Source organism: Hydra vulgaris, chromosome 03, assembly GCF_038396675.1.
Source record: "Hydra vulgaris chromosome 03, alternate assembly HydraT2T_AEP".
Taxonomy (NCBI): domain Eukaryota; kingdom Metazoa; phylum Cnidaria; class Hydrozoa; order Anthoathecata; family Hydridae; genus Hydra; species Hydra vulgaris.
The window spans coordinates 43,471,395-43,496,376 of NC_088922.1; the positions used below are offsets into that span (position 1 = coordinate 43,471,395).

Genomic DNA, 24,982 nt, shown 5'->3' on the forward strand with positions numbered 1-24,982 from the left:
ATGAAACTCTTCCATGCTCATCACACGTTCTACGTTATCTCGAGAAGTTTTTACTGTAAGCACAGCAAAAGGATTTTTTTTTTGTTACGAAATATTAGCGATTGCAATACCAGGATCCTGGCCTTTTTTATAATCCCGAAATCCCGTGATTGTCTAACATCAATACCGGGATTCTCTATAAGGTCGAACAAAACAAAGCGTAATGAAAAAATATATAAAAAGAACAAAATTTTTTGCGTATCAATAAAATAATTTTTATTTAGTATAAAATTGTAAAAAGTATTGTATTTTCGGTTGAACAACAAAGTACGATATCGAAAAGGATTGATTTAGAGAAAAACATGTGGTTAGCATATATACTGTTTAAGAACTGAATACGATCTGATTTAAATAATAGATTTGTAAGCCATGAAAAATATTGTTATAATCTGCTTACTTGCGATACCCACACTTTGTATCATTATATATTACGGTTTATATTTATTTTATAATAATTCGTTATATAATACAAATTTACGCTGTTTCTAAAAAATCGTTTATGCACGCACTTTTAAAATATTTGCATTAAATTAGTTAGATTTTTTAATACCTTAGTTACTATTATTAATAATTTTTAATAGCTTAGTTACTATTGTCAGTTTTTTCAAAATGAAAAAAAGCGTGTTTCTTGTAATGTAGAATCTTAAAATTAAAAATTAAATCAGTTGAGTTACTTTTAATTGTAAAATTCAAATACGACATGCTGTATGTGGATTTTACAATTAAATGTTTTTAATTAAAAGATTTTACAAATTAATACGGTAATGGTGTAGTGGTAGAGCACTCGCTTCATTAGCGAGAGGTTCGGAGTTCGATCCCCACCACGTCCCTGGTAGTACCGCGCTCAACTTGTTTCTCCACGCAGCGGCTTTGTTCGTCAAGGCTCGTGTTTCGGAGTTATAGAGTTTGGGGCAGAGGGAGAGAATGAGAGAGAGTTATAACCACAATTTAGTAACCTCCTCGTCTGTAGTGGCCTTCTGAGCCTTGAGGAGGTGAATTAACAAACAAACAAACAAAAAACAAAAAAAAAACTCAACTGTTTGGAAATATTTTCTACGGGATGAAAAAGGCCAAACAGCGATGTGTAAGTTGCCAAACTGCAAGAAGATTTTGAAGATTGGTGGTGGCTCAACATAAGGATTTCATACACACATGTTGTCGGTGCATAATGGGAAGGTCGAAATACCAACCCAAATTAATATTACCGTAGAATCACACCAGATAAACCACCAAAAAAGAAATCTAAACCACTAACAGAATACTTCTTGATTTATGAAAGGGAAGATAAAACACTTAGTGCTACACTTGCTCGTTTAACGGCTTTCATTTCTGACAGGCTTTCATTTAATGTGATTTGTTCTTTAACAGACTTACGTGCCGCTCTAACTGCTATGGGATCCAGAAATCTACCAACGTCAGTAAACACAACTCGTAATCATGTTGTAGAGTATAGCAAAAAAATAAGATTAGGTTTAGTTCATCAAATTGAAGTGCACAAGAAAACGGAATTCGGTGTAGGAGAGAGATTTTCTTTGTCTTTTGATGAATTGACCTTACTTTGAAACCGTTTCTACATGAATATTAACGTTCATGGACAAAACTCTCAGTTCTGGAGTTTAGGTTTAGTGCGAATAGCAGGTTCAATACCAGCAGAAAAGTGCATTGAACTATTAGAAAAAAAACTTATAGATCATAGTCTTGATCTACACAGCAACATTGTGGCTATAATGACCGACGGAGCTAGTGTTATGAAAAAAGTTGGCAGGTTGCTGCCTGCCAACCAACAATTATGTTTTGCCCACGGCATATAACTTGCTGTAATTTATGTTCTATATAAAAAGAGAGAATTGGATGCAAATCAGCCAGATTTTAACAATGAATTTTCCGACAGTGATTCATCCGAGAATAAGGACATTGAGGGACTATAGTCATGAAAATGTACGACCTAAAATTGAACTAAATAAAGTTCATTATGGGCCAGTCATTAAAAAAGTACGCAAACTAATACTAAAATTTAGACGATCACCTACCAAAAACGACATCTTACAAAAATATATTAAGGCTAAATTTGAAAAACAACTGTCTTTAATAACGGACTGCAAGACACGGTGGAGCAGCGAAGCACAAAAAACATAATATAATATGTTTTTTCTGCTTCGAAATGCGACTTCAGGAAACATGACACGTCCAAAGTTTCTTCGCCCAAACGGTTATGAATTTTTGTATTGAACAGTCCAGCGAAAGAAAATGCCTGCTCAAACTTGATATAGGGGAGAGTTGCCTTAATTGGAACACTTTAGGAAAAAATATTTATTAACCAAAGATGGCTTAACTATGAAAACATTTATGAATTAAATAATATAGATATACAACCCTACTATGCTTTTATTAATGATTCGACTCTATTGATCGCACCCTTATTGGATATAAACTTTGATTTTTCAAGGCACCATTTTGTTCCAATAAAGGCAACTGGTTTCCTTGAATGGAACACATATATTCTTTAATTAGAACAGTTCTAATATTTGAATAAATTACAGCTATAAAATTTATGGCTCAAAGGAAAAATTAATTGATTAGCTTTTTAATAAAAGATATTTAAAAGATATAATAACAAATAAAAATTACAACAAATATTTAATCCTTTTTTCGCAATTCATAAGTCTTTTTTTCTTGCAGCTTCTGCACTTGGGATGGTAGTGGTGATATGTGGTGTACTGTGGTGGCGATGGTGATTTTATTTGATGTGCTCAATTTCATTTGGTCCATGGTGATTGAGTCAAGTGCTACATTGCTTTCCTGTGGTTTTTGCAATAGTTTGGCAGTTATTGGATTTAGTGTGAGTTTTTTCTTTGTAGATTTTTTAATTTGTTTGGAAGCTATTTGATTTAGTGTGTGCTTTTGATTTCTTGGTGTAATTTCTAGAGCACGTCTATATGGGGAGCTTGTAAGATCAGCCGCCTGAGTTGTTCGTGATCTTCTTTTTTTGTTTTTTACTTCAAGTGAAACCACTGGCAAAAGAGACAAAGTTGAAACTGAAACATGACATTTTAATTTTTTTTCACTTGATTTATCTGTAGATAGTTTTGTCATCCCATCTATACTTTCAGATGACTGAAGATTGTTTGAAGGACCAACATCAGTAAATGAAGAGGCTGTAAAATCAGAATCAGTGAATACATTTATGTCCAAAGGCCACAACCCACTAGCCTGAAATCCTTTCATAGCAATTCTTAATGATGCTGCCTGACTATATGCGTCACCAAATAATTCTGCAACTTGCCAAGTTGTCACTGGTTGTGATATATGTGACCGCATCCATTTTCGCATAGCTTCATCATAGTATGTACCAAGTGGTCCAAAGAACGCAACGTCTAATGGTTGCAGTCTGTGTATAGTATGGGGAGGTAGTGATACCATACACACTCCAGCATTTCGTGCTAGATATATCGCTGCCAAATTTTTTGAATGTGTAACATGACCATCAAGTATCAACAAAACTTTTGATTGTTTTAAAGGTTTAACAACTTTAATGAAATGATTGAGCCAATCTAAAAAACCTTCATTTGACATCCATCCTTTCTCTTGAGTACTAAATACAGTTCCTGGAGGTGCACCATTTGTTATTTCTGGCTTCATTCTTTTGCGTTTATATATTAACATTGGTGGAACATAAAATCCTGCTGCAGATACACAAACTACAGCTGTTACTGAATTTCCTCGTTCACTAGTAGTCATAATTCCAACTCGTTTTTTGCCCCTTGCACTAATAATTTTTATCTGACCATCTTGTACTGTTGATAAACTAGTTTCATCCATATTATAAAGTCTGTCTGGAGTTAACTTTTCTTCCATGTACAACTTTGAAAGTAAATTAAAGAAAGATTGCACTCGCTCTTTATTAAAACCTTGTGCACGTGCAATTGATGTTGATTCAGGCCCACGAAGTGACAGTTGTGGGTGCCTTTGCATAAATGCATAATACCACTTTTTTCCTGCCATTCGTGTTTGTTTGTTAAAATTATGTGTGATGTTGTTAGCTTCCGCAATATCAAATGCTAGACGACGAAGATCATCAATCCTTAATCCAAAGTACATCGATTCTAATAATAAACAGTGATCAGCTAGTTCTGTTTCAATTTCATTAGGTAAGGTGGTAAGTCGACCATGAAATTTCACATTTGCAACAGCAACTTTGTTTTTTTCATTTATATGCCTTGACAAAGTTGCTTTTGGAATACAAAATTCATAAGCGGCTTCATTTAAGCTGATTTCTCCTTGTTTTATTGCTTCAACAGCCTTTTTCAAGTTTTCTACTTTCCATTTTCCATATTTTCGTGGTGTTTGCATCTAAAATAAAAGCAAATTACTATGAAAATACATAAGGAGAGTTTTATAATCTTATTACAGGCTTATTTTATCATATATTTATTTGTTATTCATATATGATTAAGTTAATTATATACTCATTATATAATCATTATTTTTCATCATTTTTGTTTAGTTAATCATTAACTATATAAATCAAAATCTGTATAAACTATATAAAGTTTGCAACTTTATATATTAACTTTTATATACAGTAAAAAACTTATGCTGGGTATATACTTTATGTTGTCTTACAAGTTTATCCGTTAAATAGAAATGTATAACTTTTGTAAAACTTTTACATTTTATTTTTTACTAAAAGATAAAATGATTTGTTAATTAAAGTATACGATGTTTACAATCAACTTTATATCCTTAGACTATGACTAGACTTTAGACTATGAAAAAAATTTTGTAAAAAATCATTTCATACTTTAAAGCAAGACTAAATACCAATTCCAAAAAAGCAACAAATGTCTAACAATAATACTATGTCTATAAAAGAAATTCGCTTTAAAAAATATTATACAGTCGGACTAATGAAATTTTCTGATAATTCGGACGTCAAGTAGCGTGTTATGAGATGACATCGTTTCAATTACGGAACCTTTGAACCATTCCACAGTGGGCCAGATGGTAGACAAAACCTCAAAAAAAAAATTTCGAAATACTTCCAACTACTTAGTACATTATATTTATAAGAGCATAATGTATGGTTTAAAACATTATTTGTAGTTTAATTGTACATCATAAATGTACAATTATTATTTACAATTGAATATAAGGATGAATTAATTTTTTTTTTTTTTTTAATATACCATAACAACATAACTATAACAACAAATAACTTTTAAATTATTTAACATATGCGAAATTAATTGACATATTATTAAAATTTAATTTGATAGCTTTTCAAAAAATACCATAACAAATTCCAAGGTCTTGTATTAAAGTCACAGTTTTATTTTGAAATATAAAGGTAAGATTCTTGTTTATAGTATAAAAATATTATGTTAAAAGTGGCTCATATAGTTTAGAACCTGCTGGAACAGCATATTAATGTTAGAATAAGTTAATACAATATATGTACAGCCTGTTGGTGCTGTTTTATTCTGCTCATAGCTGCCCCTTTAGGTTTGGTAAACATTTAAAAAATATATATTGTTGTAAAATGCTATTCGCGACAAACCTATTTTTTGGTTTGTTGTCATTATTAGGTGTTGTGCTTATTGTACTGGCCTAATTAAATATATCTGAAATAAAAATAATGGCCATATTCATGTTATATTAGTTTATAGTGGTTGCACTAATAATTTTGAATTAATTTTTTTGTAGTTGATATGAAGATAAGTGATGTCCATAACCGTATACGGCATGACCAACTAAATCCGAGTGATAAATCATTTTCTTTGTCTGTAGAAGCTATTTTAGTCTCTATGAATTTGGGTTCTACTGGGTGTGCTGCGTTTTTAAAAGTTTATCGAAAGAAATGGAAGGATGCAAACCGAGGAAACATAAAGTTTGAGAGTAAAAATAAAAATTGGTTGACTCAGGACTTTAAATCTACATACAGTAATAATATATCTAAGCCTGATAATTCTAGTCAATTACATAAGATTGGTGGAAGACCAAGTTGTTCCTTTAAAGTTGCTTCTGACAAAACCAAAAGGAGAAGACTTAATGATATTATAAATAATTTTTCTAGTGATGAGTTGCTCCACTCAGCAAGGCTTAAATTAAGAAATGAGTATAATTATGAGGCTGCCAAGCAAGTTGCTGAGATATCAGAACCTTCTAGTCAATTTAAAAAGTATACACCTGATGAAGGTCTGGCATTAATTATAGATGGTGGCATGTCAAAATCAACCTACCAACTTATGAGAAATGGAGCTGAAGAACGTGACTGCCATATATATCCTTCATACAACAACATAAGATTGTCCAAAGCTAAGTGCTATCCAGAGAACATCTTTGTTGATGATTATTCAGCACATGTACCACTACAAGAATTATTAAAACATACAGTAAAAAGACTTTGTGAGGTGCAAGCTCCTGTGATCAGCACAATGCTAGATGGTTTGACCCGGTTGACTTTGCGTTGCAAGGCTGGGTTTGATGGGGCTACTGGGCAAAGCATGTACAAGCAAATTAGTAGTGAGGAAGCTGGAGATCGTAACTTAAAAAAAGAAGAATCTCTGTTCATTACCTGCTTAGCACCACTAGAACTCAGTGGGTTCTGTAATAACAAAAAAGTACTATTATGGCGAAATGAAAAGCCATCATCTACTGCATATTGTCGTCCAATAAGATTTTCTTTTCAAAATGAAAGCAAAGCAGTTGTTATAGAAGAAGCAAAATATTTAGAATCTGAAATCAAAAAATGTGGTGTTTTTAATTTTACTTTTAATGGAAAGGAACTGGTTGTCAAAAGTATTATTGAACTGACCATGATTGATGGCAAAATTCAAACTATTCTGTCTCATGTGACTAACTCAACTCAATGTTGCTCTGTGTGTGGTGTGTCTCCAAAAAACATGAATAACTTAGAAATGGTGCTGAAATTGGACAATTCTAATAATTTAGAATTGAAATATGGTCTTTCTAGCCTGCATGCCTGGATTAGGTTTTTTGAGATGGTATTGCATATTGGATATAAACTAGAAACTCAAAAGTGGCAGTCTAGAGCTATAGAAGATAAAGAAAATGTTATGCAAGTGAAGAAACGTATACAGACAGAATTTATGAACCAAATGGGACTAGTTGTGGATTTCCCAAAAAGTGGAGGATCTGGTAAGTGAAATTACATAAATACTTTTATATAAATCATCAGGTTAACTATCACATATATACAATTTGTAGGTACCAGTAATGATGGTAACACTGCCCGACGAGCCTTTGCAAACTATCAATCAACTGCCAAAATTTTGAAAGTAGATGAAACTCTTTTATTTTATTTTTACATCATACTAGTCACTTTATCATCTGGATTTGAAATTGACACTGTCAAATTTAAAGAGTTCTGTATTACTGCTCTTAAACTTTACATATCTAAGTATTCCTGGTATTACATGGCACAATCAGTACACAAAATTTTAGTTCATGGCCATGCCATCATTGCTAGACAGTACTTGCCAATTGGACTGATGTCAGAGGAGGCCCAAGAGGCCTGTAACAAGGATTTTAAAAAGTTTAGGGAAGATTTCAGTAGAAAGACTTCCAGAATTGACACAAATCGTGACCTAGTTAACAGGCTACTTGTATCTAGTGATCCTGTCATAACATCATTAAGAAAGTGTCATAAAAAAAATGGTAAGAGTTTAAAAAAATACCCCAGTGAAGTTTTGGTGTTGCTGAGGGAATCAGCTCCACCTTCTTCTTTTTCTTTGTAGCTAAACACAATTTGTTGTTTGATTTTTAAAAAAGGTTGATATTGAAAAAAATATTTTTTTACTACCTAAGCCAAAAAAAATTAAAATTTTAAAAAAATTATCATCAAACTCAATATCGTTAAGCTTCTGTAATCGTTTAAATGCAACGATAAAATTAGATCGCAAAAATTTTTTTCTTTAAAAAAAAGTAATTTTATTCACATACGTGCAGTTTTTAAGTTTAAATACTACAAGTTTCAAAAAATAAAGAAAATTATTTTCTTTACAAGAAAAAATGTTCATGAAAGTAGAATAAGTTCCAGTTTCTAAATAAAGCTAAGTGCTCCAATTAAGGAGCTGTTCCAATTTCGGCAACTCTCCCCTACTTATTAAATGAATTTAATTTAAAATGTTTATTAAATTTCATATGTTAATATTTAAAAGTTATGTTAGAGATAAAGAGATATATATATATATATATCATTATTTCTAACATAATTTTTTAACATTAACATGTGAAATTTAATTAACATGTTAAATTAAATTCATTTAATAAATATATTTTTAGTTAAATGTACTGTTTTTATTCTACTTAATACTAGATAGATGCGGTATCTGTTTTATAGATGCGGTATCTGTTTTATAGATGCGGTATCTGTTTTATAGACGCGGTATCTGTTTTTCAATCCCGGGATTGATGTTTTTCAATCTCGGAATCCCGGGATTGAAAAAGACCTCCAGGATTGCAATCCCTACAAAATATTTTTCTTATAACAAGAAACACGTTTCTCGTTTTAAGAAATAAATATCCTACCCTGCAATTTGTTTTTAAAAACAAGAAATATATTTATTGTGTTGAGAAATAAATTTCTTAAAATATAATTAATAGATTTACGATTTTGCTGTGAGTTCTGATGGGTTGTTAGCGACTTTGAAAGATTTTAATAGTTTTGCAATTAATTATTTCCAAAAAGTCTGAGGGAGTCTCATTCGTAGGCGTTTTTTTAAAGGTATTTTAAAGTGAAGTAGTCTTATCTTTACCTTACTATTTTTTAACCTTTTATGGTTTTATGATATAAATAGTTAATTCGCCGACTTAACATATTTATTTACGGCTACGGCTATATGAAGCTCTCCGACATGATGGCAGGAGGTTATCAAGAATAATGGTCGGCCAGGAAACTTAGCTAATCTTGTACAAACCCCTTTTAAATTGCCAGGCCTTGAAGTGAGTGAACTGTATGAGGTCAAAAGGATCTAAAAAATTTCTAATTGCTATGTACTGGGCCTCAACGCTATTGTGTTTAAAAACCACTTTTTTTTAATTTCATAACGAATTTGTGCGTTTTAGAAATACCACCAGTTAACAAAAATAATAGTAATAAAAATGCGCACAATCGGTAAAGAAAAAAACCTTCCATTATTTGTAATGACGTTATTATATAGTTAATGATTTGTAAATTTCTACTTGCGCCGATTGTTTGAAAATGCCCTTAAAAACTCAAAAAATTTAAAAATTTTAAACTTTAAAAGAGTGGCGCGAGTATAAATAGTCATCCAAAACAAAAGATAAAAAAATTTCATTAAGGAAACCTTGAGAATATTTAATGACACTCCGCGTATTAAATTTGTTCACGAGGTTCAAAATAGGATCTCTATATGCGCCTATCTATATATCCCAATTCACTTAACACCCAAAGTGGGCGCCAAGGACGCTCAACGGCGAAATAGGGGCTCGACAAGAGATATAATTACACTTAATGTGTTGTAAAGTTTTAAAAATAAATTGTACCTGACACATGTTTACAATTAATGAGTATTTTGTACAAATTTTACTAGTTATTATTAAGCTTGACTAGCCAAAAATTGTTATAGTTGTAATAGTAAAATTGTAATTGTAATAATCCGTTGTAATAGAAAGTTGAAAGAATATTTTAAAATAAGCGAATCAAATTACTTTTTGACCCATTATATAAAATCATCTTATTGATTTAAAATTTACATAAAAATGTGTATGCTTATTTATAATATTTGTAGTTTTAAGAGATGAGTTTCTTGTAAAAGGTATTAAACATTTTTCTTGGGATCAAATAAGTGTCGTCATTTAAATATAGGTTTATTATTGATCATAAGTGACTAGTTTGTTCTACAATTAAATTTTTTTTTAATTTTATATTAAATATAAATCTGATACTAGTATGATTCAAATAATACTAATACTATTATTAAAATACTAATAGATACTAATAATATTAGTAAAAAAGTTATCAAAATAATTTTTACTTCATATTATCATAATGTTATTATTATAATAATTACTAATATTATTAGTAAAAAATTTTTAGTAATTTAATAATTACTAATAATTACTAGTAATTTTGTTATTACTAATAATGCCATTTTCTCAAATTCTTAATAAGAATCAGGAAACACTATCTGAAATACCACTTACATCAAGATTCTTGTTCGTACTACTTTATTTGTACTTTTTTTTACTGGCAGAGTATTTTATTAATTAGATTTGCTGTAACATTTTCTTTTGCATTTTTGCTACTTTTCTCTAGTATAGATATTTTTTTCCTGTTGCTTTTTTTTATTGGCATCTAATGAAGAAAAGTTAAAAAATAGATTTAATAATTTTGGATATTAAATTTTTAATTTTTTAATTACATGATGTTGAATTTTTTATAAAATTGTTTTGTAATATTTTTTTATTATTGTTAATACATATTACATTATTGATGTATTTTAACTATGATTTTTATGAAACACACTCAGTAAATAAAAATGGTAGCAGAGTTTATGCACATAATTGGTTTTAAAGAATGCTTGGTATGGTTTGGTCTTGTGACACTTTTATATTACTTGTATCACACAGTTTGTTTTACATGGATGATTTTGTATTGTTACTTGTTGCCAGCTTTAGGTTTTTATAAAGATTTGAAAAAATATGGAAAATGGGCTGTAGTCACTGGTGCAACAGATGGCATTGGAAAGCATTATGCACTTCAACTTGCTGAAGCTGGACTCAATGTTGTTTTGATTAGTAGAACAGAGTCAAAACTTAATGCACTTGCTCAAGAAATTAGAAGTTTATATGGTGTTTTAACGAAAGTAATTGTTTATGATTTCAGAAATCCTAATGGATATAATGCAATAAAAGAAGAATTATCTTCAATGGATATTGGTATTCTCATAAACAATGTTGGAATTAGTTATGAAAATTCACTTTTTCTTCCTTATCATGAGTGTGATTTAAGTAAAAACATTGATGTTTTATATACTAATGTGTTTTCTGATGTCCACATGACTCATATGGTTCTAAAAGGTATGAATGAGCGCAGCCGTGGGATTGTTGTTCATATTTCTTCTGCTTCTGTATATATAGAAAGTCCTGCTTCATCTTTTTACATTCCAACTAAATCATTTATGACAAAATTTGTTAAAAATTTACAACTAAATGCATCTTGTTTTGAACAGCAGTTAGTTTTGCCTTTCTTTGTTGCTACAAACTTGTCTCAAAAAGATCCTTCTTTTTTTGTTCCAACAAGTGAGAACTACGTTAAGCAATCTTTGCGAACAATTGGTTTAGCTAAAGTCACACACGGTTGTTTAGTTCATGAATTTCAAGCAATATTAATCAAATTTATACCACAATGTTTTATAACACACTTTTTAAAAAAAAGTAGTAAAAAACAAAACTAGTTAACATTTTTTATTAAAATTATCAAAGTATAATGCTATATTTCTTGAAAATTTTTATTTGAAAAAAAGTTTATAAAATAATCATATATCCTTTTATAAATTAGAAACAAGAAATTAAATTTTAAACATTTTAGTAATTTTTTGATTTTAGGCTAAAATGTTATTAATTGTAGCAGATATGTAAAGAATATAAAATTGTATTAAGAGTGAATATAAAATTTTATATAAAATTGTTTTAAGATATTATGAAATTAAAATTTACATATAAAGATATTTTTATAATAATAGTAAAATTAATAAATATTATTAAAACTAGAGATGTAAATTTTGTTTCGAAAATATTTTGATAATGATATGTAAATATCATTATCAAAAAATATGATAAATTTACTCTTTAGTTGTTGTTATTTTGTAATACTTTATAGTTGTAGTAAAAACAATTTAACTTTTTTTAGATAATCTTTTTTTTTTGCTCTAAAAAGACCCATAATTTTAAACAAAATTGTCTCAGTTTGAAAATGAATTAAATAAAGTATGAAACACATTTTAGACACAATTTTTGAGGAGATTTATAGTTATTCTTTTTAGAAGTAATTTGCTAGTCGTAACAAATTTTTATCCACAGTGGCAAATTTAATCAGCTAATTTACCTGGCCTGATTTTTAAAACTTATGTTGCTTTTTAAATTATATATATATATATATATATATATATATATATATATATATATATATATATATATATATATATATATATATATATATATATATATATATATATATATATATATGTATATATATATATATATATATATATATATATATATATATATATATATATATATATATATATATTGTGGCAATGGTCTTAAATCTAATTCTGCTGCTATATTATCCAGTTGCTATTCTAATATAAAAATGCTCTGCTCCACTTTGTAATGTTACATTATTTTGAATTAAATTTTTTAAAACAAAATATTTGAGTAATTGAGTAATAAGCTTAGAAAAAAAAATTATGATGTCTAAAATATTTTTTTATGAAAACTTGTTGCAAAGATCTTCCTAGCTAATACAAAACATTTAAGTATGTTTGACAAACGTTGCAAACATTAGAGGATATTCTATGAATGTTCATAGAACGTTTTTGAATGTTTGCAATGTTTGTTGAACGTTTTGTGTTAGCTGGGTTATTATTTATATTATGTTATAGCCTAAAAATATATAATACTATTGATATCTACATCAGTATTTAATTATCAAACAATTCCCTTTTTTAATGGTAATTGATTGTATTCCTTTTCAATATTGTTTTGTATTGCTATTATATTGTTTATTATTCTTATTTTTTTAAAAAAAAAACTTTTAGTTATGTTTCTTACTAAATGCAATCATTATAGTTTTTTATGAAATACACTCAGTAAATAAAAATGATAGCAGAGTTTATGCACATAATTGGTTTTAAAGAATGTTTAGTATGGTTTGGTCTTGTGACACTTTTATATTATTTGTATCACACAGTTTGTTTTACATGGATGATTTTGTATTGTTACTTGTTGCCAGCTTTGGGTTTTTATAAAGATTTGAAAAAATATGGAAAATGGGCTGTAGTCACTGGTGCAACAGATGGCATTGGAAAGTATTATGCACTTCAACTTGCTGAAGCTGGACTCAATGTTGTTTTGATTAGTAGAACAGAGTCAAAACTTAATGCACTTGCTCAAGAAATTAGAAGTTTATATGGTGTTTTAACGAAAGTAATTGTTTATGATTTCAGAAATCCTAATGGATATAATACAATGAAAGAAGAATTATCTTCAATGGATATTGGTATTCTCATAAACAATGTTGGAATTAGTTATGAAAATTCACTTTTTCTTCCTTATCATGAGTGTGATTTAAATAAAAACATTGATGTTTTGTATGCTAATGTGTTTTCTGATGTCCACATGACTCATATGATTCTAAAAGGTATGAATGAGCGCAGTCGTGGGATTGTTGTTCATATTTCTTCTGCTTCTATATATATAGAGAGTCCTGAATCTTCTTTTTACATTCCAACTAAATCATTTATGACAAAATTTGTTAAAAATTTACAACTAAATGCATCTTGTGTTGAGCAACAGTTAGTTGTGCCTCTTTATGTTTCTACTAATTTATCTCAAAAGAAGCCATCCTTTTTTGTTCCTACAAGCGAGAACTATGTTAAACAATCTTTGCGAACAATTGGTTTAGCTAAAGTCACTCATGGTTGTTTAGTTCACGAGTTTCAAGCCATTTTAATGATGTTTGTGCCACAGTGTTACATAACCTACATTATAAAAAAAAGTCATTATAAACAAGAATAGATTTTTTTGTGGTTTGAATGTTTATATGTATTGAGTCATAACAAAATTATTATTATTATTATTATTATTATATATATATATATATATATATATATATATATATATATATATATATATATATATATATATATATATATATATATATACATATATATATATATATATATATATATATACAGGGGCTATTCTAGACGGATTTTAATAGCGTCGACCGTATTTGGGTGCTGCCCAATTTAAAACTTGAGGACCTTTTACTTTTTTTTACGGCAAATATTGTTTTTTTTTTCGTGAAAAAAGCACTAAAGTTCACCGGAAGGAGGGGGTACAGCCGCCAAAAAATGTACTATTGCGTATATAGATAACGAATTGCCTACTAGTTTTGCTTACCTTTATAGCATACAGATTTTTCAGGAAAAGAAGGAAAAGACAATGAATAATGAAAGAAAAGATGTAGCAGTACTCCTTTGTGGCAGTAGGCTATAAGATAGTTGATGCATGTAGCCCCCAATAGCAGGCTATTTAAGTGTGATTTCTGGCGCTCATTTAAACATTTATATATATATATATATATACTTATATATATATATATATATATATATATATATATATATATATATATATATATATATATATATATATATATATATATATATATATATATATATATATATATATATATATATATATATATATATATATATATAGGTATATATATTATATATACCTACATACTTATATATATTATATATACCTATATACTTATTATATACTTTTTGTGGAAAATTGTAACAGGTGATGAAAAGTGGGTTTATTATGACAATCCTTCCAACAAAAAACAGTGGTTGAGTCCTAGTCAATCAGCATTTGTCTCACCTAAACCCAATATTCATCGAAAAAAGGTAATGCTTAGTGTATGGTGGGATATGAAAGGTATAATATACTATGAACTGCTGAAACTGAAGCAAACTATTAATGCTGTACGCTACTCGCAACAATTGAGACGTTTGAATGAAAAAATCCTAGAAAAAAGGTCCGGATCGGTCATGGAAACCGTAAAGTCATATTACTGCACAACAATGCTCGGCCCCATGTTGCTATGAGAACCAAGGAAACTATTTTAGAACTTGGCTGGGAAGTCTTGCTGCATCCTGCATATTCAGACATGGCACCATCAGATTACCATTTGTTCCATTCAATGGAACATTTTATAAGAGATAAATCATTCAAAGAAAATCAAGATTTACAAAATCAGCTAGATGCCTATTTCGAAGCAAAGCCCCAGTCTTTCTACAGAGATTTTGCTACGCCTAATGATTGTGATAACACATGAAACTCAGAGTTGCAATATTAAATTATGTTATAAACATTAGCATTTAGCTAATTCCTGGTACTGCGGGTAACAGTAACATATATTATATAGCTCTAGTTTATCTATTGAGCACTCTTTTAAGTATACAATATTATACATGATAATATAAAGATATTTTCTTTATTTATATATATACACTTACGTATAAATATATATATATATATATATATATATATATATATATATATATATATATATATATATATATATATATATATATTCAAAAAAAAACTTTTTTTGGAAATGTCTGCTGGCACCCCTAAATGTGTTCTTTATAATAAAATAGTACTGGATTTAAAAAAATTTTAGAATAAAAAATATTTTTAGGGGTTGCTACAAACCCTCAAACGTTAAATGGGTCCTTAAAATTATTCAAAAAAAAGTTTCTAAAAAGTATGTCTTGTTGGGCATCAAATAAAGCAAAATTAAATAAAAATTTCAAAAATAATAATTTATAAAAAAAATTGTTATTTCAGGTTTTACTGAATAGCAGTTTAGACTTTTTAACTAAAAATTATCTTATGCATGATTTTTTAATTTTTTTTTTTTGATGAAGTTTTTTGTGAAATGATTTTTATTTTTGAAAATTTTATATAATTTTGCTTCGATTGAGACCCAACATGACTTTAGAAAATTTTTTTTTTGATAATATTAGGGACTCATCTAATGTTTTGGGTCTGTAGCAACCCCTACAAATATTTTTTATTCAAAAATTTTTACAAAAAGATGTTGTTGTTTTTTTAAGGAGGGGGAGGGGTGTTGAGGGGGGGGAGGGGGTAAAAAACATGTTTTATGTTGTTATTATTTTTTTTCGTATTATTTTTCTTTTTCTTTTTTTTTCCCTGCAGTTTTTAAGTTTTTTTTGGCATTTTTTGAAAATTTTTTTAAAGTATATTTTTATTATATTATCTTTATATACACAAATATATGTATTAACACCAATTTTAATTTATATTTTTATTAAATTAATTAAATTCATCAACTACAAGTTAGTTACAAATCTAGGTGAGCTGTGTGGGAATGTTTATTTGTCATGTTGTACCTAACTACTGTGTTATACTTATATACTATACATGGAGCAATACATTATATACAGGATAATTATATATATTTATATACACGACCAATACTCTCCCTGTAAAAAAACTATCATTTTAATTTTGATAATTTAAGTATCTTAGTATATAATACCATGGCAAACTTTTTTTTTAGTTAATTCACCTCCCCAAGGTCAACAAGGTCACTATAGTCGAGGAGGGTAATTAAATTGTGGTTACAACTCTAACTCCGAAACCCAAACCTTGATGAACAAGGCTGCTGTGCTGAGAAACAAGTTAAGTGCAGTACTTCCAGGGGTGTGGTGGGGGTTAAACTTGGAACACTCTACTCTGGAAGTGCTCTACCACTAGATCACTACTATGTTTAATATCAGACTTCAAATGCTCAAAGAAATAAACATGAATAAATCTTAGTATATATTCTGTAGTTATTTAATAGTGCATTGTTTGTGTATTATATTTGTGAATATATATATATATATATATATATATATATATATATATATATATATATATATATATATACATATATATACAAATATATATATATATATATACATATATATTATATATATATATATATATATATATATATATACATATATATTATATATATATATATATATATATATATATATACATATATATTATATATATATATATATATATATATATATTGTTTTTATTTTTATGGGTATACAAGATATATAATAGTGCTAGTATGCCCTTGCAATATTATATTGCCTGTATACCCTTAAATAAAAAACAACCCTATATTGTGCCTAATTTCCAGGAAAATTTACAACTTTTGAGTTATTAAAATGTTTGATTAGTTTTAATTGGTTATCAATTTAGTTGTGGAAGGTAATATGTAGTGTTTTACGCATTTAAAAAAACAGTGTAAATATTTTAACAAAAATAAACAACAATAATGTAGTTTCAACATGTATTTAAACTATATAAATTGTTATAAATGCATCAGTAGCTGTAAAACAACTACTGTAAATAGTATACAAATATTTTAATTTAAAAAATCATTTATGCAGTAGTAATGTGTTACTGCATTAGTTGGAGCTTTCTGATTCTGAGTCTCCCAAATCCAGACCACCTTCAATTTATAATATATATTTTACTTATTCATAATTTATCTTTTTTATCTAGAGATGAATTTTTCCAACAGGTAAGAAAAAAAGGTGTTCTGGTTAAAAAATGAAAGGATTAAGATTAGAAATTGCAGCTTTACAAGAAGGAGAAAGCTTTGAGGTACAGTCAGGCTAGATTTAATGTCTACAAGAAGGAATAATAACTTGCCTGAATTTTGCAGAGTACATAAAAGGCACGTTTTTTCTCAGAGAGATGAAAGACTTTGGCCCAAGAATTATCACTAGGGAAAAAAATAGATTTCAGTAGTCTGATGTGAAAGAAGCATAAGAAAGATTCAGTGAGATCATAAGAAAGATTTAGTGAGATTGTAAGAAAGATTCAGTGAGATCATAAGAAAGATTCAGTGAGATCATAAGAAAGATTCAGTGAGGTCATAAGAAAGATTTAGTGAGATCATAGGAAAGATTTAGTGAGATCATAAGAAAGATTTAGTGAGATCATAAGAAAAACATTTAAAAGGATTCAATGAGGTTGTTTTAGAAATTTTTGCCTTAACTTGTCAGTTGATATATGTTCATTTTCTATTATCTCTATTAAAGTATGACCTTATCAGTGAAATATTTTTTTGTTAACCATATGCAAAACTGATGGTTTACATTGGTAAAAGAACTTATGTACTATGTTTTACTTTTGGGATTTAAGAAGAAATATGTTAATCCATTAACAATATGGCGCATTTCATGAAAAAAATTCTATTGTTTATGTAGCAAGTAAACAATTTAGTTTTATTTAAATGATTAAAAGTGTCTAAAACAAAAGTTTTATTTAATGTTTGTTGAACAATTTTTTTGTGCTCTTAACCTAACATGATTAAAGTGTCCTAATGAATCCTAAATCCAACCCTATTAAATAAAAAAGTTGTTAGCTCCTTTTTTTAAGAATTATTATTACAGTATTTATCCATCAAAAAATCTCCAATCGAGTTTTGATCAATTTAAAATACAATAGAAATATAAACAGATAAATCAAAACAACAACAAAGTAGTTTTTGATTTTTTAGTTGTTTTTTTTTTTTTTTTTACCTTTTTTTAGAAATGTACAAATTATGTTTTAAAAAGGAAATTTGTTATTATATAGTTATAAACTTAAACTAGGAGTTTTAAGGCTAACTTGGACTATAGAAGTATGCAGTTCAATAAAGATTTTTAAAGATATTAATAAAATAATTTTATTAAAATATGTTATTCTGTGCGTTTTTTTAAAGTTTACAATAACAACAAATGGATTGTTTACTTTTTAAAGTTTTATTATTACTATTATTATTATTATTATTATTATTATTATTATTATTGCTATTATTATTTTATATTCTTATTCAAAAAGAATATATTGCATGGTTTAGGCAGTTTAAATAACACCATTTTTATATATTAATATGGCGATATGATTGATTTGAATTGATTTTTTACAACCTTATACTCTTTCTAATTTTGCACGTAATATTTTAATTGCCATACTACCACTAGAAAGTGGTACAATTTTAGATTTACAAGCTTCTTCTATATATAATCAAAATTAAGTTAAGGGGTTTAACTTTATAAGCTTCATAACTGCATTTTTCTTCTCCTCACCTGCCCATATATAGGATCAGTTTTGTGTTGTGATTAGAAAGTTATAAATGGTCTTAAAAAAAAGGTACCTTTAATAAATACTAAATCTCACCCCATTAACTATTATTAATTTTTAATTATATATATTTTTAGTTTTTAATTATATTATAGATTATTATGTTACAAAAATACATGTATATAAAATCATTGCAGAATATTTTATGGCAATTGGATTTTTTGAATGTTTGGTATGGATTGGTCTTGCGACACTTTTATATTATTTGTATCACATAGTTTGTTTTACATGGATGATTTTGTATTGTTACTTGTTGCCAGCTCTAGGTTTTTAAAAAGATTTGAAATAATATGGAAACTCGAATGTAGTCACTGGTGCAACAGATGGCATTGCAAAACATGCACTCCAACTTGCTAAAGCTGGACTCAATGTTGTTTTGATAAGTAGAACAGAGTCAAAACTTAATGCACTTGCTCAAAAAATTAGAAATTTATATAGTGTTTTAACAAATGTAATTGTTTATGATTTCAGGAATCCTAATGGATATAATGCAATAAAAGAAGAAATGTTTTCAATGGATATTGGTATTCTCATTAATAATGTTGCAACCAACTATGAAAATTCACTTTTTCTTCCTTATCATAAGTGTGATTTAAGTAAAAACATTGATGTTTTATATACTCATGTGTTTTCTGATGTCCACATGACTCATATGGTTTTAAAAGGTATGAATGAACGAGGTTGTGGGATTGTTGTTCATATATTTTCTGCGGGTACATATATAGAAAGTCCTGCTTCACCTTTCTATATTCCAACTACAGCATTTATGACAAAATTTGTTAAAAATTTACAACTAAATGCATCTTGTGTTGAACACCAATTAGCTCTCTATGTTGCAACAAACTTGAGTCAAAAAGACCCTTCTTTTTATGTTCCAACAAGTGAAAAATATGTTAAGGAATCATTGCATACAATTGATCTTGCTTATGTCACTCATGGTTGTGTTTTCCATGAATTTCAAGCAATTTTGTTGAAACGTTTACCTCAGTTTTTGATAAACCACTTTTTAAAGAAAAATTTTAAAAAACAAAACTAGTATAAAGTTATGTTTATATTGAAATTTTGAAAAAATAATAATTAATTTAAAGTTCTTTTTTTAAATTGTTTGATTTTAACATTTTGTAATGATTTTAAATGTAGAATTTTTTACATGTTTATGACTTGTATTCACTCTTGTTTTTTTTGTTTTTTTTTAAGATCAATTTGTGATTTGCAATCCTATATTTTAAGCCAATTTTTTTGTTAAATTTTCTTATTGATCTACTCAGCCAACTGTCTTATAAATTTTCTTCAATCATTTTAGATGTTAACCATGATTTTTTCTGCGTTGAATTTTAAATGAAAACTGCAAATCCTTATATTTTCTATATTGTTGTTAAAATAATATTTCTATCAGTTGTAGTTTTCAATTTATAAATATGAACTAAAAAAGAAGTCATATTTAACTGATTAAAAAAAAAACACTTAGTTTGCAAGAACATTAAAGTAGTTGTAATGAACTTATCATTTGACTGTTTTGCTTATAAAAAGAAACCATCAGTACTTTCCAATAGTGGCGTCCATAGTTTTGGTAATTTTAATGACAATGATGAGGAAAAGATGGGTAATTGTTTTCTTTTTTAGATTTATGTTATGTATATATATATATATATATATATATATATATATATATATATATATATATAATAATCAAAACAACAATATATATATATATATATATATATATATATATATATATATATATATATATATATAAAATAATAAAAACACTTATCTAATTTTTGATTACTTCAACACTGTGTTTCACCATCAGTAGGTTCATCAGAAAGAATCTTAGGTTCGTAAGAATAGTAGGTTCATCAGGAAGAATTTCTTCCTGATAAACCTACTGATAGTGAAACACAGTGTTGAAGTAATCAAAAATAAGATAAGTGTTTTTACTATTTTATTATTGCTCTGTTCTTTTAGAACATTGAGCACTCTGTTTGTAGAATACACTAACATAATTTTTATATATATATATATATATATATATATATATATATATATGTGAATAATTGTATTCTACAAAATAGAGTGCTCAATGTTTAAAAGAAGAGAGCAATAATAAATTAGTACAAAATCATTTATCTCTTTTTTTTTACACTGTGTTTTATCCATATTGACTCATTTCTGATGAGTCTTTATATATAAAACACAGTGTAAAATAATATATATATATATATACATATATACATATATATATATATACATATGTACACACACACACACACACACACACACACACACACACACACACACACACACACACACACACACACACACACACACATATATATGTATATATATATATATATGTATATATATATATGTATATACATATGTATATATAGGTATATATATATATATGTATATACATATGTATATATAGGTATATATATATAGGTATATATATATATAGGTATATATATATATATATATATATATATATATATATATATATATATATATATATATATATATATATATATATTTCCGAAAAGTCTGGTTAGCACAAATGATATTATTATTTTAGTGAAATAAAAAACACTTTTTAGTTTAAAATATGTGTTTCGAACTTACAAAGTTCACCTTTAGTTTAAAATGACCAATATAAAATTTTTTAATTTATAGGTTACAAACTAATTAATTTAGTTGACTGAATATTTCAGTTAACTAAAATAACTTTACTTAAGAATCAATATCCTAATAAATTAATAGATAATTCCTTAAAAAAATATTTGGATCTTAAACACTCTGAACCTTTTAAAAACCTAAATATGAATGTAAATATTTTAAATTTCCCTATATTGGAGAGCGATCTTTAAACGCTCTAAACAAAATATCGGAGTTAATAAAGCTGTTTTGCAAAAAGAAATTTATCATAAAATTGGCATTTACTTCTACTAAAATTCAACAGTTTTTTTCATTAAAAGATATTATTCCCATAAATCTAACATTGTTTAATTGTGCAAGCTGTAATGTTTGTTACATAGGGTGAACTGTCCGACACATTTCTCAACGTATATGAACATTTTATGGAAGATAAAAAATCACATATATTTCAACATATTAAATCCAATTGATTGTTTTAATAAAAGCAACTGCTGAATGTTTAACCATTCTGGATTCTGCCAATAGGGAAACTGAATTAGAAATCAAAGAAAGTCTTTATATAAAATGGCGGAACCCTGAGTTAAACAAACAAGTTAGGCACAGAGGTATTAAATTGTTCTAATCTAATTTATATTAACATCCTGTCTTTTATTTACAATACCTTTTGTGTAATGAATGTTAACTGTAAATTTAAGTGTACTTTTATTATTTTCTTTGTTTTATATTTTTTATTTGAATTATGGATTATAAATAGTTTTTTTGAATAGCAATTTTTAATGGATTTTTAATCCTTTGTAACCTATATATTGAAAAATTTTATATTGATCATTTTAAACTTATGATGAACTTTGTAAGTTCGAAATATGTATTTTGAACCAAAAAGTGTTTTTTATTTCACTAATATATGTATATATATATATATATATATATATATATATATATATATATATATATATATATATATATATATATATATATATATATATATATATATATATATATATATATATATATATATATATGAAGGCCTCAGTGGAAAAACCGGCGTTGTCACATTTAAAAAGTATTGAGAAATTATTTGTTGATCATTAATAAATGTCTTTATTTAAAGCAAAGAAAAAAAAATTTTTGTATAAAAAATTACAAAATGTTTTGTTTTTGAATAAATTTTAAATAAAATAATTATAATATAAATTTTTTTAAATTGCTTAGTTTCATTTGCTTTAAATAAAGGCTTTTATTAATGATCAATAAATACTTTCTCAATACTTTTTAAATGTGACAACGCCGGTTTTTCCACTGAGGTCTTCAGATATATATATATATATATATATATATATATATATATATATATATATATATATATATATATATATATATATATATATATATATATATATATATATATATATATGTTTATAAATATATATGAATATATATTTATATTTATACTTTATTTAGATGAACAAAAACAATTGATTAGTGGAACTTACTTGCCCAAAACAATCATCAGCCGTTAATTCAAACAAACTGTTACAAAAACGTAAAAATTACTGTAGAATGACTTCTTAAATTATAAACAAGTCTAAGTAAAAAACAAAACAAAAAGCCATTATAGTTACTAGGCTCCTGTGTCAAATAAAGATAATAAGAATTTTTTTAAATGTCGACACTGAGGTTACAATTAATTGCCTTTGGGCATGAAACTTTAAGTCCCGCTAATCAGTTGTTTTTATTCATCTAAATAAAATATAAGTATATATAGCTCTATTATTCAATAATATTGAGCCCTGTAACATGTACCATAGTCTTCATATTATTACATCAAAATACTTATCCTTGAATATTTTATATATCTATACAAATATATATATATATATATATATATATATATATATATATATATATATATATATATATATATATATATATATATATATATTAATAATTTCTTCAGTATTATAAAAATTTACAATAAAAAGGTAAATTAACTTGAAAACTGAAAGGGAATAATGCCTAATGAAAGGTGTCTTCCTTATTTCCTAATTTTTAAAGTCGTTGTATTGTCTTGAAAAAATAAAACCAAATTTTACAATCAACATTCAGCACAACCGATATTGTAACATTTCGAAGTCATACAAAGATTTTTTTTTTGGTTCTTGAATTTTTTTGCATTTAAAAGCAAATCTGTTTCTTTCAATTGATTAGCTTTACCTGCAATTTTGTTAATGGCTTGATTCACCAACACTCAACTCTTAAAGTTAGGAAGGGCTATTCTTCTGTTAACTCTCAAAGATTTATCAATGTTAACCCAGCTAAAATCATTAATTAAGAGTTATAGTGCTAGTCCAATAATTACACCATACATTAAATGGCTTCTAATTAAAGCATTGTATAAAACAACTTTAGATTTACAAGGCAGTAGTTTATTGAACTTTCTAAGTAGGTTGATGCCTTTACTTATCTTTTTTGATGTTTGTGTTATATGGTAATGCCATTTCATTTTGTTGTCCCAAAGAATAGCAAGAATGCTAACAATTTTTCTTTACATTTGGTGACCATGAGCCCTTGTAAAGTTATTTCTATATTTTTTGCACTACCAAATAACATTATTTTCATTTTTTCAAGATTAAGTGATAGTCCATTTGCTAAAAACCCATTATTAATTTTTTCAAATTCCCTGCAACATATTTCCTGTTACTGCTCAATAGAATCAGCCTTTGCAATCATTGTTGTATCATCAGCAAAAAAGATAGCGTCTAATTCTGTTGCACCTGGTAGGTCATAAATATAAATTTTAAAAAGTAATGGACCCATACATGTTCCTTGACCAACACCCAATCTTACTACTCTTTCTTTTTATGTATCACTTCCAATAACAACTGACTGCCTTCTGTTTGTTAAATATGAAGAGATTCATTTTAAAGTTTTTTAACTGGCACCAATGTTTTTGAGCTTGTTGTAAATAATGCTATGGGCACAGCTATCAAAAGCTTTTATTACATTTTTTTACAGTAAAATGACTGCAACAATTTTATTTTGGTTTCTGTAGTCTGTTATCATATTGAGAATTTTTAAATTAGTATGTATTGCATTGCATCCCTTCTTGAAGCCCAATTGATTAATTGGAATAATTCCATTATCATCACGATTTTTCTCAATTTGACATATAACAGCTTTTTCAAATATTTTTGATAATGCTGGCAATATACTTATTGGCATATAATTCTCTATAATGGTTTTATTTCATTTTTTATAAACAGGTTTTATCATAGGTAGTTTTAAT

General features: G+C 27.0%; 6 protein-coding genes across 9 annotated transcripts in view; 5 read left to right on the forward strand and 1 right to left on the reverse strand.

The window, feature by feature from the left end:
• Positions 1–2,599: 2,599 nt before the first annotated feature.
• Positions 2,600–5,023, reverse strand: LOC136078180 (uncharacterized). Of its 2 annotated transcripts, none has more exons than XM_065793316.1 (2): positions 4,861–5,023; positions 2,600–4,389 (listed from the first exon to the last, which is right to left on the reverse strand). In XM_065793316.1, the coding sequence occupies exon 2, from the start codon at positions 4,387–4,389 to the stop codon at positions 2,677–2,679; it is 1,713 nt and encodes a 570-aa protein (XP_065649388.1). In that variant the 5' UTR covers positions 4,861–5,023; the 3' UTR covers positions 2,600–2,676. The 2 variants fall into 2 exon arrangements, with proteins under 2 accessions (XP_065649388.1, XP_065649387.1); XM_065793315.1 differs by having other exon boundaries at positions 4,841–5,022.
• A 193-nt stretch (positions 5,024–5,216) lies between these two features.
• LOC136078181 (uncharacterized) lies at positions 5,217–7,860 on the forward strand. Its single transcript, XM_065793317.1, has 3 exons — positions 5,217–5,386; positions 5,743–7,197; positions 7,267–7,860. Exons 2-3 carry the CDS (start codon positions 5,748–5,750, stop codon positions 7,794–7,796), a joined length of 1,980 nt encoding a protein of 659 aa, XP_065649389.1. The 5' UTR covers positions 5,217–5,386; positions 5,743–5,747; the 3' UTR covers positions 7,797–7,860.
• Positions 7,861–10,518: 2,658 nt separating this feature from the next.
• On the forward strand, positions 10,519–11,524 carry LOC100198713 (very-long-chain 3-oxoacyl-CoA reductase). The gene has a single exon (XM_065793318.1). The coding sequence runs from the start codon at positions 10,563–10,565 to the stop codon at positions 11,478–11,480; it is 918 nt and encodes a 305-aa protein (XP_065649390.1). The 5' UTR covers positions 10,519–10,562; the 3' UTR covers positions 11,481–11,524.
• Positions 11,525–12,849: 1,325 nt separating this feature from the next.
• Positions 12,850–13,842, forward strand: LOC100214214 (very-long-chain 3-oxoacyl-CoA reductase). The gene has a single exon (XM_065793319.1). The coding sequence runs from the start codon at positions 12,907–12,909 to the stop codon at positions 13,822–13,824; it is 918 nt and encodes a 305-aa protein (XP_065649391.1). The 5' UTR covers positions 12,850–12,906; the 3' UTR covers positions 13,825–13,842.
• A 5,273-nt stretch (positions 13,843–19,115) lies between these two features.
• On the forward strand, positions 19,116–20,215 carry LOC100212760 (very-long-chain 3-oxoacyl-CoA reductase). The gene is given in 1 exon segment (XM_065791938.1): positions 19,116–20,215. A coding segment is annotated over 1 exon segment (891 nt). The 5' UTR covers positions 19,116–19,186; the 3' UTR covers positions 20,078–20,215.
• A 217-nt stretch (positions 20,216–20,432) lies between these two features.
• LOC100210288 (SWI/SNF-related matrix-associated actin-dependent regulator of chromatin subfamily A containing DEAD/H box 1) overlaps positions 20,433–24,982 on the forward strand; it is a 37,346-nt gene continuing 32,796 nt past the window's right edge. For 2 of the 3 annotated variants that reach the window (XM_065793320.1, XM_065793321.1), the window contains exon 1: positions 20,433–20,644. In XM_065793320.1, the coding sequence (XP_065649392.1) occupies positions 20,536–20,644 (109 nt within the window). In that variant the 5' untranslated portion in view covers positions 20,433–20,535. The remainder of the gene's footprint in view (positions 20,645–24,982) is intronic. The other variant, XM_065793322.1, reaches the window with a different exon arrangement.